This window comes from Prionailurus viverrinus, chromosome A2 (genome assembly GCF_022837055.1).
Source record: "Prionailurus viverrinus isolate Anna chromosome A2, UM_Priviv_1.0, whole genome shotgun sequence".
NCBI lineage: Eukaryota > Metazoa > Chordata > Mammalia > Carnivora > Felidae > Prionailurus > Prionailurus viverrinus.
The window spans coordinates 140,455,673-140,469,736 of NC_062562.1; the positions used below are offsets into that span (position 1 = coordinate 140,455,673).

The following is a 14,064-nucleotide window of genomic DNA, read 5'->3' on the forward strand; positions in this document are numbered from 1 at the left end:
ATGGCAAAGTTAACCTAAATATTCTGGGTTTGCCTAGAAAGTAAGAGACTGGCATTGTAAATAAGACCATGATATTCCTTCAACAATCACATTATTACAAAAATTTTAATACAATGAAGCAAAAAGAAAATCATGAAAACACTTACCTTTACCAGCTATAGGTCAGCAAAGGAGTGAAAAAGCATAGTTAAATAGATTAGGAGAACATTTATTTCTATAACTAGTCACTTTATTTTCATGTTATCTTCTTAGTTTCTATTAACTAAGAACAACTCTAAAAGCTGTTCTTCCAAGAGATGACCAAAAAAGAAGAAAAAGGAATGCTATGGAAGTCATGGAATGAAGAAAATACTAAGGGCTAACTACTCTCTGGAAAGTTAAATGGTTTCTCTGATAGAGGTCAAGATCAGTATTCTTTTTTATTTTAGTTTTTTAAAAAATAATTCATTGTCCTGTTAGCTAACATAAAGTGTATGTTATATATATGGTGTATATACATATGTATATTTACATAGATATATTTATATATGTTATATATATGTTATATATAGTGTGTATATATATACATACACACACACAGACACACAGTGGTGTGTGTATATATATGTGCCTGTGTATATATACTATATGTATATGTATATATATATATTTATGTGTGTATATATACTATACGTATGGTATAACACAAAGGTAATTGGAGTTGAGCTCATATTCCATCTTTAATTATTTGGCCTTATGTACTGTTAAGATGCCTAGATGTGATACTGAAGGGGGCTCAAAAAGAAAAGAGAGTAGTTATTTGATGTGGAGAACAAAATAATGCACGTCAAGATGTTACTCTCCTGGAGAAGAACCTTAACAGTAAAGGGTGTTGAATGAAAAGTCAAAATTTGAATTTAAAGTCATACCAAAAAAAGTCTTATTACAGAAGAGACCAGAGAAGCTTTGCAAGTGTAACAAACTAGAATATCTGGGTTTAATGATTATTAAAGCTGTGTTCGAAAACGTTTCTGTAATTATTACATCATTCGTTATTAATCACTTGTAGATTCAAATGAAGAATAAAATTCTTGATTTAAATTAGCATAAAAAGAATGACATGAATACTAAGGTATTTAGATAAAGAAAGTTGGCTTGATGACTCATTCTTTTTTGTCAATCTACAACAGAAAATAGCCCTCTTATTCTTCTGAGTTAAGAACAACCCTAGAAAGTGACGGTTCATGATTTTGGTATTCTGGAGTCCTATCAATGCCCATTTAATTTTGCAATACTTTTTCCATTTTTGTAAAACACATTTAAAAAAGTTACAATTATAAGTATTAAAATAAATTTTCTTTTAGAAGTTTTAGAGAATTTTCTTATATGCCCTTGAGATGCCCAAATGTACCCCAATGCTTGGCAAATTTGTAACTGAAAACCCAGGCACCATTTATTCCAGATCCATATGAAAAATTAGAGAGCTGATTCTATGACTAATACAAACTATTTTTATTCAATTAGGAATTCGTTAATGATGTAAACTATGATACTGAACAAATTTGCCTCAGGCAATTTTATATATTATTAAGGTTATTAATTGATAATGAAATTATGTTTTAACAAAACTTACAAAGCTGAGCATCTGCATGGAGAGTCCCTCCTTTAGGATTCAGTTTCTGGGTTTGAATCGCAGGAATGGGTTTATATGATTGACCTGTGGCCCTATACATGGCCTGAACCCATAATATTCTATCCTGTTCATCATCACTGGCAAATATCACCGTGTCTCCTTCTTTAACCGCATTAAAGAACATCTGTCCACCCTGAAGGCCTGTGGAGAAAGAAAGACATCATTAAAAAAACTTACGTAGTTGGCAGAGTTTTAAGCTCATTTGCTAAATGGTCTCATAGAAAAGAATGAATTTGATATCAATAGCTCGATGCTACTAAGAAAAGTTTAAATTTCCGTACTACTTTAAAAATTAAAAATAGCCTAGGGAAACGAATAGTTCATGGCACAGTAACATTATGCAAGCCATATAAACCTACTCCATAGAAATATATAGTGTAGTCTGAAAGCTCAGGCCAGAGAAGAAAGTCTTCTCTTGGCACATTTCTAATGCTAGATGCAGGAGAAATATACGGTAATTTTAGCAGAAAAGGCAAAAATGATGCTTTTATCTGTATGGCATCTTATCCTCTGCAAAATTCTTTCACAGAGATGACGTTTTTCATTTTTCACTGACCAATTAGTGAACATGATCACAGGTTCCTACTTTTCATCTATGTGAAATTTTTAATCTCTGCATTTATTAAATCTATGTATTCCTTAATATTGCTTTATTAATTTCATTCATGGCCACATATTCATTAATTCATTCTCTTACCAATTTTAGACACCAAATGTCTACTACATACCTAGTATTAATATGGAGGTAAGGAGAGAAGTATAAGAATGTGCTATTGGGGAAAAAATTGATAGACTACATAAAAGTTCATTGGTCATTTCTTTCCCTATTTCTGTCTCTTGTAACTTTTTGCCTTCCACTAAAGAAGTTTATGTAAGCATTGCTGATATTGCTCACACAATTTTTCCAATTATTGTAACTTTCACTATTGCATCCTTGTCCTAAAGACGACAGAAATGATGAGTTTAGCCTAAAGCTAAGTAGTCCGCAGAAAGATAGAAGTCGAATCTCATGAAGTCTTGTCCAGGTACCTCAGTGAAATATGCACCCTATTCATTCAATGGAGCTTGAAACATAGAACAGAGACAGGAGAGTTATGAGAATTTCATGAATACGTGGCAGAGAAAGAGATTCGGCTTAGAATTACCTGGGTGGGGATCTGTATAATCCACAGTGTATCCTTCAAGCTGCATTAGTTCTTGTGGTTCAGACTTTTTTTCTCTATAACTGCACATAGCGAAGGTATACTGGCTAACCTGCACAAGAGAAGGTTTGCAAATTGCTAGCATTAAATCTCTTTTATTTTTTAATCAGAGGATTCTTTGCCAAATTTTAAAAATTCAATAGGTGTTAGCATTTTTCAAAACCTAACTCAGAAATGAAAGCACCTCTCCTCTGCCAGCTTGCAGTTAGGCCCTTCCATGCCTACGATAACATTTCCCAAGCCGATGATCTGCTGGCCAAGATTCTATGAGACATTAATAGAAGCATCATAAAAAAGTATTCATGTTAAAAATAAGTTTGAGAATCACTGGGTTAAATAAAGATAAACAGGCTTCTTCTACTGCATGTTTTGTTATGGTCTTTAGTAGGCTAACATACTTTGTGACTCTCTAAGAGTAAGATATAACAGAAGCATTCTCAAACGTGTATGATCATGGAACTACACTTTAAAATGTACTTATTTCCAGATTAAAAAAAAAAAGATTTCAGGGGCGCCTGGGTGGCTCAATTGGTTACGCATCTGAATTCGGCTCAGGTCATGATCATCTCACGGTTTGTGAGCTGGAGCCCTGCGTCGCGCTCTCAGCTGTCAGCAGAGCCTGCTTCCAATCTTCTCTCCCCTTTTTTCTCTGCCCCTCACCTGCTTGTATGTGCACACAGACGTGTGCTGTCTCTCAAAACAAACAAACAAACAAACAAACAAACAAATAAATAAATAAAAAGATTTCAATAAAAATTGGGAATTTACTGGCCCACATAAGCAAACCCACAGGAAGGTTCCGGGTGGAATGAGTTTTTTGGCAGCCAGAGACTCAACACTGCCAAGATCACTCTGTGTCTCCACTCTACTTCTCTTTTGAAACTGGCTTCATTTTCTTGTGCTGTGGTCTCAGTGACCTAGAACCACAGTGGCCAGCAGCTCCTCAGTCACCTGCCTGGCTGTCCCACCTGGAGTCTTAAGGCCATATTTGGACCAATCACTATGGCTAAGGGGTAAAACTGACATTAGTCCAGTATGGGTCAAGAGCTTACATCTGTGGCAAAGAATGTCAAATGCTCCAATAGGTGGGCTCTGAGATGTTCCCCCCAAATAGAGAGGGGAAGTGCTGTTCCCAGCAGGAGAAAAGAATGTTTGGTGGATTAACACTTAAACTGCAAAATATCATAGAACACAGGATTCCATGGAAAACAGTTTGGGTAATGTAAATTATGCCCCCTTTCCACTTATAAACATAAATGAAAGTAAGAAAACACAAAAAATACCTTTCAATACACAAAAATTAAAGAGGGCTCGAGAGCTAATTATGGAAAAAAGTTACACAGACTATGCTAAAGTTAAGAAATTCTCCTTATTAAAGGACACCACAAAGAAAGTAAAAAGGAGGGGCGCTTGGGTGGCTCAGTCGGTTAAGCGTCTGCCTTCAGCTCAGGTCATGATCTCTTGATTTGTGAGTTGGAGCCCTGCATCAGGCTCTGTGCTGACAGCTCAGAGCCTGGAGCCTGCTTTGGATTCTGTGTCTCTGGCTCTCTCTGCCCCTCCCCCACTTGTGCTCTGTCTCTATCAAAAATAAATAAAATGTTAAAAAAAAAAGGAGTAAAAAGGCAAAGCCATAAACTAAGATGTATGCAAAACATATATTCAGCAAAGAACTGCTATCTATCAATACAGGCTGACAGAGAAGAGCAACAACTGAGCGTCACTAGGGAAGAGGCAATTCTGCTTCAAGACTGTAGCATCACCTCCTGAGTTTCCAGCCTGCTGGAAACTTCCTAGTATGTAAGCCTCACTGTTTATTACGCAATCCCTTTGATCCAGCAAATCTTAGAACTTATTCTGAGTAAACAAATGGAAAATATTCAAAGATGCATGCATGGTATGTTCACTGCAGTACTGAATGTAAGAAAAACTGGAAAAACCAATAGCGGTTTGGTTAAATACACTACAACATGATCACACAGTACAATGCTATTCAGCCTTCAAAGCACTTACGACAGATTTTTTTTTCAAGACATATCTTTATTTCTAAGATATAACATAAAAAGCAGACAGAAAAACAAAAATGTAGAGTGTACTTTTTTGGATAAACACTGTACATACATATGAACAGGATACAGATGAAAATATTTATACTAATTACTGAAAAGTGCTATTATGGGGATGCCTGGGTTACTCAGTCAGTTAAGCCTGATCTTAGCTCAGGTCCTGAAGCTCCACATTGGGCTCTGAGCTGGGTGTGAAGCCTACTTAAAAAAACAAAAAAACATATATGTGTGTGTGTGTTTGTGTGTGTGTATACACATACACACACATATGTACATATACACCCACACATATATATTTAAAGGTTTTTGTCTGGATACAGTTAATGTATATATATATGTGTGTGTGCGTGTGTGTATATATATATTCAAACCCATTTTTCTTTTCTCTTTCCACAAAGGTAATTATCATGCTGGATTTTGTGTTTATTATTCCCATGCATGTTTTTACAACTTTTATTACATAAATTTTTAGGTTCTTAGACCCAGTTCCAACCTGGTTTATACATAGGCAGGGTGGTTTCCACACCAATAACAAGCAATGCTCTGGATACCAGTTGGGTATCCTACAATATGCTCAATTGTAACACTATACCAACACAGCACATAGAACTCAAATTCCATAGGTTAAGGGTGCAGTCCTACAAGACTGCCCCACCCCCACTCCCCCTCAGATGCCAGTCATAAACCCAGAATGTAACCTACAGATGGGAGGTTCTTACCACTCTCTCCTTGTACTCCATTTTTTAAGTTTATTTATTTGCAAGTGGCGGGGGGGGGGGGGGGCACGGGGAAGGGAAGGGGGGAAGGGAAGGGGGGTGCAGAGATAGAGGAAGAGAGAGAATCCCGAGCAGGTCCCATGCTGTCAGCACAGAGCCCAACTGCAGGAGCTCCAACTCACAAACCATGAGATCATGCCCGGAGTTTAAATCAAGAGTCAGAAGCTTAACTGACTGAGCCACCCAGATGCCCCTCTCTCCTTGTACTTCAGACACTAGTCCAAATTATTACCTGTATTTCTGACTGGCTACAGATCAGGGTTTCCCACAACCTCCTAAGTCTTCCATCTGTTCACCAACCTGAAAAGCTCTCTCAACCCCCTTATTTTGGTGTTTTACAGAGGCTTCATTATAGAGGCTTACTTGATTGATTAAATTACTGGTCATTGGCAATGTATCCAGCCTCTAGCCTGCCTCCTCCCTGAGGTCTGGGAGGATGTGGGGGGTAGGTGGAAGTGAAAGTTCCAGTTCTAATCACACTGTTGATTCTCTAGGCAAACAGCCCCCATGCTTAGGTGGGCTCTAAAATCATCTCACTAACATAAGACAGCTTTACCACTCAGTAGAAAAGTACAAGGATTCTATGCTAGAATGGGGATAAAGACCAAGTATGTATTTATCACAAATCACAATTGCCACATAAGTAAATTGAGAAAATCAAGTACTTCTTCACACATTTTAACACTTTGTATGAATAAATCATGTATCTTTCTTCTGCAACTTTTCGCCCAAAAGTTCAACATGATGTTTAGCCATCTTGATACCTACTCTGTTATCTGAACTGCCACACTCTACCCAATGTCTTAATGATGGCCTTCAGTACCTTCCACTTGTTGCCATTAAAAATAGTGTCATAACGGTCATTCTTGCACACATGTGTTAGAGCTGCCTAAAGGGCTACATCAGGGAAGGGAATTGCTAGGCTGTAGGGCATGTGTATCTACATCCTCGCTAGACATTACAAAACTACTTTCCAGTGCATACGTACACCAAGGGTCCAGGAGAGCTCCTGGTACTACATATCTTTGCTTAACTTGGTTTTTGAGTCTTTAATATTTTACCAACTTTGACGAATGGTACGTGGTGTGTCTCTATTCTCTGAATTTCTCTGGATTCTCTGAATTCTCATTACTAATATGGCTGAACATTTCCTATTTTTATTAGCCACTTGGGATTTCTTTTCTGTGGGTTACTTTATTAAACAAGTTTGCTCATTTCCTAATGTTATCAGTCATTCAAATCCTTTTCCCATAATCGGTTTTGCAAGAGATTTATTTACCTTTTTGAGCACCTGCAAGGAGTATCTTTGCATTTAGTTACTCCTCCCTATTCTTTGTTTTCTATTTCTTAATTTCTGCTATCTTTATTATTTCTCCCTTCTTTTTTGGGGGGGCTTATTCTTTTATGAATGTTTTAATTCATCTACTTAGCTTACTCATTTTCAGTTGTTATTATATAGGTTCGATAAGCCTAAATGCATATATATCTAGGTTTATTCTAAGTTTACTTTAGCTTAATCTCACAAGTTATCATACAGCATTTTCCTTAGTTCAGTTCTAAATATTTCTCATTTCATTAGTTCTTTTTTATACATGAACTATTTACAAGTGTGCTTTCATATGTGGATGTGCGGTTACATTTTTCTTACTGAGTTTTAAAGTAATTCTATTGTGACCAGAATGATTCAGAATTTTAGTATTTTTTGAAACCTGCTCTGTTGCCTAGGGCATGACCAGCTTTTTAAAAGAAGGCTTAAAAAGAAGGCACGCACCATCACTGGGTTCAATTTCCTTCCTTAGTAAAAACTTTTTGAGTCAGTTTTTATTTTAAAAATGTCTTTAACTCTACCCTATGTTTTTTTTTAAATTGTTTTTAACATTTATTTATTTTTGAGACAGAGAGAGACAGAGCATGAACGGGGGAGGGTCAGAGAGAGGGAGACACAGAATCCAAAACAGGCTCCAGGCTCCGAGCTGTCAGCACAGGGCCCGACTCAGGGCTTGAACTCACGAACCGCTAGATCATGACCTGAGCCGAAGTCGGACGCTTAACTGACTGAGCCACCCAGGAGCCCCTACCCTATGAATGTTTAGTTGGTTATAGAATATTCTAGGCTAGTAATCTTTCAGCACTTTGAAGATATTCCATCATCAGAAACCTTACATAATCCATATTGAAAAGTTTGATGACACTCTGACTGTGGTCCCTTTGCAGTGAATTTGCCTTTTCTAATTTCTCCTAAATGTACTCTTTATCTTTGTTATCCTGTGTTTTAATTAAAAATTTTCTTTTAAAAGCAAACCCTACCCTCGATGGGCTCCAACTCACAACCCGGAGATCAAGGGGCCTCAAACTCATGACCCTGCATGCTCTACCAATGGAGCCAGCCAGTCCTGTTATCCTATAGTTTTACTGTGAAATTTTAGGGAGTTTTAATGTTTATCTTGGTTAATATTTGTAGTATTTCTTGTATCTGATAATTTGTGACTTTTATCAAATTTTAATCTCATTCATTATCTTTTCAAATGTTGACTCTATCTCATTTGCCCTTTACTCTTTCTTCAAATTCTATCACAAGTATCTTGGAACTGTAGATTCTTTCCTACCTTTTAACCTCTACATACTTTATGCTTCTTCATTTCTCTATGCTGAGTAATTTCTTAAGATTATAATATTCTATCATTAATTACATCACTAATTTTCTCTTTAGATGTGTCTAACCTACTGTTTAACCTGTCCAATAAAGATATAATTTCAATGACTTTAAAATTTTTACTAGCTCCACATAGTCCTATTCCAAACCTGCTTGTTCATTTTTCATAGTGTGTTTTCTTTTCTTATAGTTTTGAATCAGTTTATAAATTTCATCACCCTAAGTTTAATTATTTTGTAGTTTATACATATGATAGTTATTACTAAAATTCTTGGGTGTATAAATAAGTGGTTTATTGTTTTGTGATTTTAAATTATGCTCATATCCAACACCATTTTATCTGTGGATATTTTATAAAACCTACTTTAAAGGTTCATCTCTCCAAAAAGTTTTTTAAAAATGTCACATGCCTCAGATATATCACCAATCCATAAGTACTTTTTATGTTTATTTCTTAACTTGAGCATTTCTCCCTTAAATTTGTATAAAATAAATTAGAACTTCAACATTCTCTGAGTACAGGCTAATAGTTATAAATTCTCAGGAGTCATTTTTACTCCATATTTAGAGCCAAATATAAATTTACTAGCCTGGGGGCAGTTTTTTTTTTCTAGTCCACATTTCACAGTGATCTAGATCTTTTAAGTTCTTTATGAGAAGATCTCTTATCCAAATTCCCACTCTGAGTATGCCTCAGGGTATGTTTTCTTTGCGTGAACAGTAAAATCCCTACAAACCAACATCAACACCCTTGTGTGTCCAGCCCCATACAGCTACAAAGTCAACTCACAAGCTTCACTCTTTGGTCCCTGGGGTTTTCCTTTCTTCTTGCAGTTCAGGTATGCATGTAAAAAAGATGTGTATTATACCTTACCCAGCATTTCTAGGTGTTTTCCATAAAAGAATTCTTAGCATTACATTGCAGACTAGCCAAGACCCCAATTCAAATGCTTTTGCTAATCCTTCAATTCTAATTTTTTTATAGAGATTCTGAATAATAGGTCTAGCTTTCATATATATGAGAAAAACTATTATATTCACCACATTCCAGGAAAAGAAGTTTGTTGATGGGGTTTGCATGTAAAATCAAAATATGTTCAAATTTATAAGGGAGACTGATAAGACCAGTGACAGACCTATCTACTGAAACTTGGCAGACCAGAAAGGAATGGCAGGAAATCTTCAATGTGATGAACAGAAAAACCAGGCAGCCGAGAATCCTTTATCCAGCAAGTCTGTCATTCAGAATAGGAGAGAGAAAGGTCTTCCCAAAAACTGAAGGAATTCATCACCACTAAACCAGCCCTACAAGAGATCCTAAGGGGATTCTGTGAGTGAAATGTTGCATGGACCACAACGTACCAGAGACATCACTACAGGCATGAAACCTACAGACATCACAATGACTCTAAACCCGTATCTTTCTACAATAACACTGAATGTAAATGGACTAAATGCTCCAACCAAAAGACATAGGGTATCAGAACGGATAAAAACACAAGACCCATCTATTTGCTGTCTACAAGTAACTCATTTTAGACATGAGGACACCTTCAGATTGAAAGTGAGGGGATGGAGAACTATCTACCATGCTACTGGAAGTCAAAAGAAATATGGAGTAGCCATACTTATATCAGACAAACTAGACTTTAAAGGCTGTAACAAGAGATGAAGAACGGCATTATATAATAAATACAGGGTCTATCCATCAGGAAGAACTAACAATTATAAATGTCTACGCGCCAAATATAGGAGCTCTGAAATATATAAAACAATTGCCAACATAAGCAACCTTACTGATAAGAATGTGGTAATTGCAGGGGACTTTAATACCCCACTTACAACAATGGATAGATCATCTAGACACACAGTCAATAAAGAAACAAGGGCCCTGAATGATACATTGGATCAGATGGACTTGACAGATATATTTAGAACTCTGCAAGAGAATATACTTTCTTCTTGAGTGCACATGGAACATTATCCAATATAGATCACATACTGGGTCACAAAACAGCCCTTCATAAGTATACAAGAATTGAGATCATACCATGCACACTTTCAGACCCATAATGCTATGAAGCTTGAAATCAACCACAGGAAAAAGTCTGGAAAACCTCCAAAAGCATGGAGGTTAAAGAACACCCTACTAAAGAATGAATGGGTCAACCAGGCAATTAGAGAAGAAATTTAAAAATATATGGAAACAAATGAAATTGTAAATACAACAATCCCAATGCTTTGGGATGCAGCAAAGGCAGTCCTGAGAGGAAAATACATTGCACTCCAGGCCTATCTCAAGAAACAAGAAAAATCCCAGATACAAAATCTAACAGCACACCTAAAGGAAACAGAAGCAGAACAGCAAAGATACCCCAAACCCAGCAGAAGAGAAATAATGAAGATCAGAGCAGAAATAAACAAAATAGAATCTAAAAGAACTGTAGAGCAGATCAATGAAACCAAGAGTTGGGTTTTTGAAAAAATAAACAAAATTGATAAACCTCTAGCCAGGCTTCTCAAAAAGAAAAGGGAGATGACCCAAATAAAATTATGAATGAAAATGGAATTATGACAACCAATCCATCAGAAATACAAGCAATTATCAGGGAATACTATGAAAAATTATATGCCAACAATCTGGACAACCTGGAAGAAATGGACAAATTCCTAAGCACCCACACACTTCCAAAACTCAAACAGGAAGAAATAGGAAACTCGAACAGACCCATAACCAGTGAAGAAATTGAATCAGTTATCAAAAATCTCCCAACAAATAAGAGTCCAGGACCAGATGGCTTCCCTGGGGAATTCTACCAGACATTTAAAGCAGAGTAATACCTATCCTTCTCAAGCTGTTCCAAAAAATAGAAAGGGAAGGAAAACTTCCAGATTCATTCTATGAAGCCAGCATTACTTTGATTCCTAAACCAGACAGAGACCCAGTAAAAAAAGAGAACTACAGGCCAATATCCCTGATGAATATGGATGGAAAAATTCTCAATAAGACACTAGCAAATCGAATTCAACAGCATATATTAAGAAATATTCACCATGATCAAGTGGGATTCATTCCTGGGATGCAGGGCTGACTCAACATTCGCAAATCAATGTGATACATCACATTAATAAAAGAAAAGAACCATATGATCCTGTCAATTGATGCAGAAAAAGCATTTGACAAAATTCAGCATCCTTTCTTAATAAAAACCCTTGAGAAAGTTGGGATAGAAGGAACATACTTAAACCTCATAAAAGCCATTTATAAAAAGCCCACGGCTAATATCATCATCAATGGGGAAAAACTGAGAGCTTTCCCCTCTGAGATCAGGAACATGACAGGGATGTCCACTCTCACTGCTGTTGTTTAACAGTGTTGGAAGTTCTAGCATCAGCAGACAACAAAAGGAAATCAAAAGCATCCAAAATGGCAAAGATGAAGTCAAGCTTTCATGTTTTGCAGATGACATGACACTATACATGGAGAACCCAATAGACTCCACCAAAAGTCTACTAGAACTGATACATGAATTCAGCAAAGTTGCAGGATACAAAATCAATGTACAGAAATCAGTTGCATTCTTATACACTAATAATGAAGCAACAGAAAGACAAATAAAGAAACTGATCCCCTTCACAATTGCACCAAGAAGCATTAAATACCTAGGAATAAATCTAACCAAAGATGTAGAAGATCTGTATGCTGAAAACTATAGAAAGCTTATGAAGGAAATTGAAGAAGATATAAAAAAAATGGAAAAACATTCCATGCTCATGGGTTGGAAGAATAAATATTGTTAAAATGTCAATACTACCCAAAGCTATCTACACATTCAATGCAATCCCAATCAAAATTGCACCAGCATTCTTCTCGAAGCTAGAACAAGCAATCCTAAAATTTGTATGGAACCACAAAAGACCCCCAATAGCCAAAGTAATTTTGAAGAAGACCAAAGCAGGAGGCATCACAATCCCAGACTTTAGCCTCTACTACAAAGCTGTCATCATCAAGACAGCATGGTATTGGCACAAAAACAGACACATAGACCAATGGAATAGAATAGAAACCCCAGAACTAGACCCACAAAAGTATGGCCAACTCATCTTGACAAAGCAGGAAAGAACATCCAATGGAAAAAAGACAGTCTCTTTAACAAATGGTGCTGGGAGAACTGGACAGCAACATGCAGAAGGATGAAACTAGACCACTTTCTCACACAATCCACAAAAATAAACTCAAAATGGATAAAGGACCTGAATGTGAGACAGGAAACCATCAAAACCCTAGAGGAGAAAGCAGGAAAAGACCTCTCTGACCTCAGCCGCAGCAATTTCTTACTTGACACATCCCCAAAGGCAAGGGTATTAAAAGCAAAAATGAACTACTGGGACCTCATGAAGATAAAAAGCTTCTGCACTGCAAAGGAAACAATCAACAAAACTAAAAGGCAACCAACGGAATGGGAAAAGATATTTGCAAATGACATATCGGACAAAGGGCTAGTTTCCAAAATCTATAAAGAGCTCACCAAACTCCACACCCGAAAAACAAATAATCCAGTGAAGAAATGGGCAGAAAACATGAAGAGACACTTCTCTAAAGAAGATATCCAGATGGCCAACAGGCACATGAAAAGATGCTCAACGTCGCTCCTCATCAGGGAAATACAAATCAAAACCACACTCTGATATCACCTCACGCCAGAGTGGCCAAAATGAACAAATCAGGAGACTGTAGATGCTGGCGAGAATGTGGAGAAACGGGAACCCTCTTGCACTGTTGATGGGAATGCAAACTGGTGCAGCTGCTCTGGAAAACAGTGTGGAGGTTCCTCAAAAAATTAAAAATAGACCTACCCCATGACCCAGCAATAGCACTGCTAGGAATTTACCCAAGGGATCGAGGAGTGCTGATGCATAGGGGCACTTGTACCCCAATGCTTATAGAAGCACTCTCAACAATAGCCAAATTTTGGAAAAAGCCTAAATGTCCATCCACTGATGAATGGATAAAGAAATTGTGGTTTATATACACAATGGAATACTACACGGCAATGAGAAGGAATGAAATATGGCCCTTTGTAGCAACGTGGATGGAACTGGAGAGTGTTAATGCTAAGTGAAATAAGTCATACAGAGAAAGACAGATACCATATGTTTTCACTTTTATGTGGATCTTGAGAAAGTTACCAGAAGACAGTGGGGTGAGGAAGGAAAAAAAAAAAAGAGGTTAGAGAGGGCGGGAGCCAAAACATAAGAGACTCTTAAAAACTGAGAACTGAGGGTTGATGGGGGGTTGTTGGAGGGTGGGAGGGAGGAGAGGGTGGGTGATGGGTATTGAGAAGGGCACCTATTGGGATGAGCACTGGGTGTTGTATGGAAACCAGTATGACAATAAATTTTGTATTAAAAAAAAAACATCAGATGTTCTTAACAGGAAGCATAAATAAAGCTGAAATACAAACTGTAAAAAAATGTTCAAATTTGTCTTATAATGAAAATATAATTATTAGATTTCAGGGGACTACTACACAAAGTAATACTTCTGTGACCATTGTTAACAAAACAGGAAATATATCGAGCCAATTATCCAAAAAGTTCCCCTTTTTATTCTTTCATTTGGAAGAATCATATAAACCTGGCTAAAGAAAGTCTCCTGACACATCACCACACGAACAATCTGGAATCTGCTGGGAGA

The 14,064-nt window shown here is 36.9% G+C and overlaps 1 protein-coding gene across 8 annotated transcripts in view; it reads right to left on the bottom strand.

Annotated features, from left to right (window-relative positions):
* The window catches only part of CADPS2 (calcium dependent secretion activator 2), a 540,052-nt gene that overhangs the window by 157,609 nt on the left and 368,379 nt on the right, over positions 1-14,064 (bottom strand). For all 8 annotated transcript variants that reach the window (XM_047839630.1, XM_047839625.1, XM_047839616.1 and 5 more), the window contains exons 10-11: positions 2,818-2,926; positions 1,613-1,813 (exon numbers count right to left, since the gene is read on the bottom strand). In XM_047839630.1, coding sequence (XP_047695586.1) covers positions 1,613-1,813; positions 2,818-2,926 — 310 coding nt within the window. The remainder of the gene's footprint in view (positions 1-1,612; positions 1,814-2,817; positions 2,927-14,064) is intronic.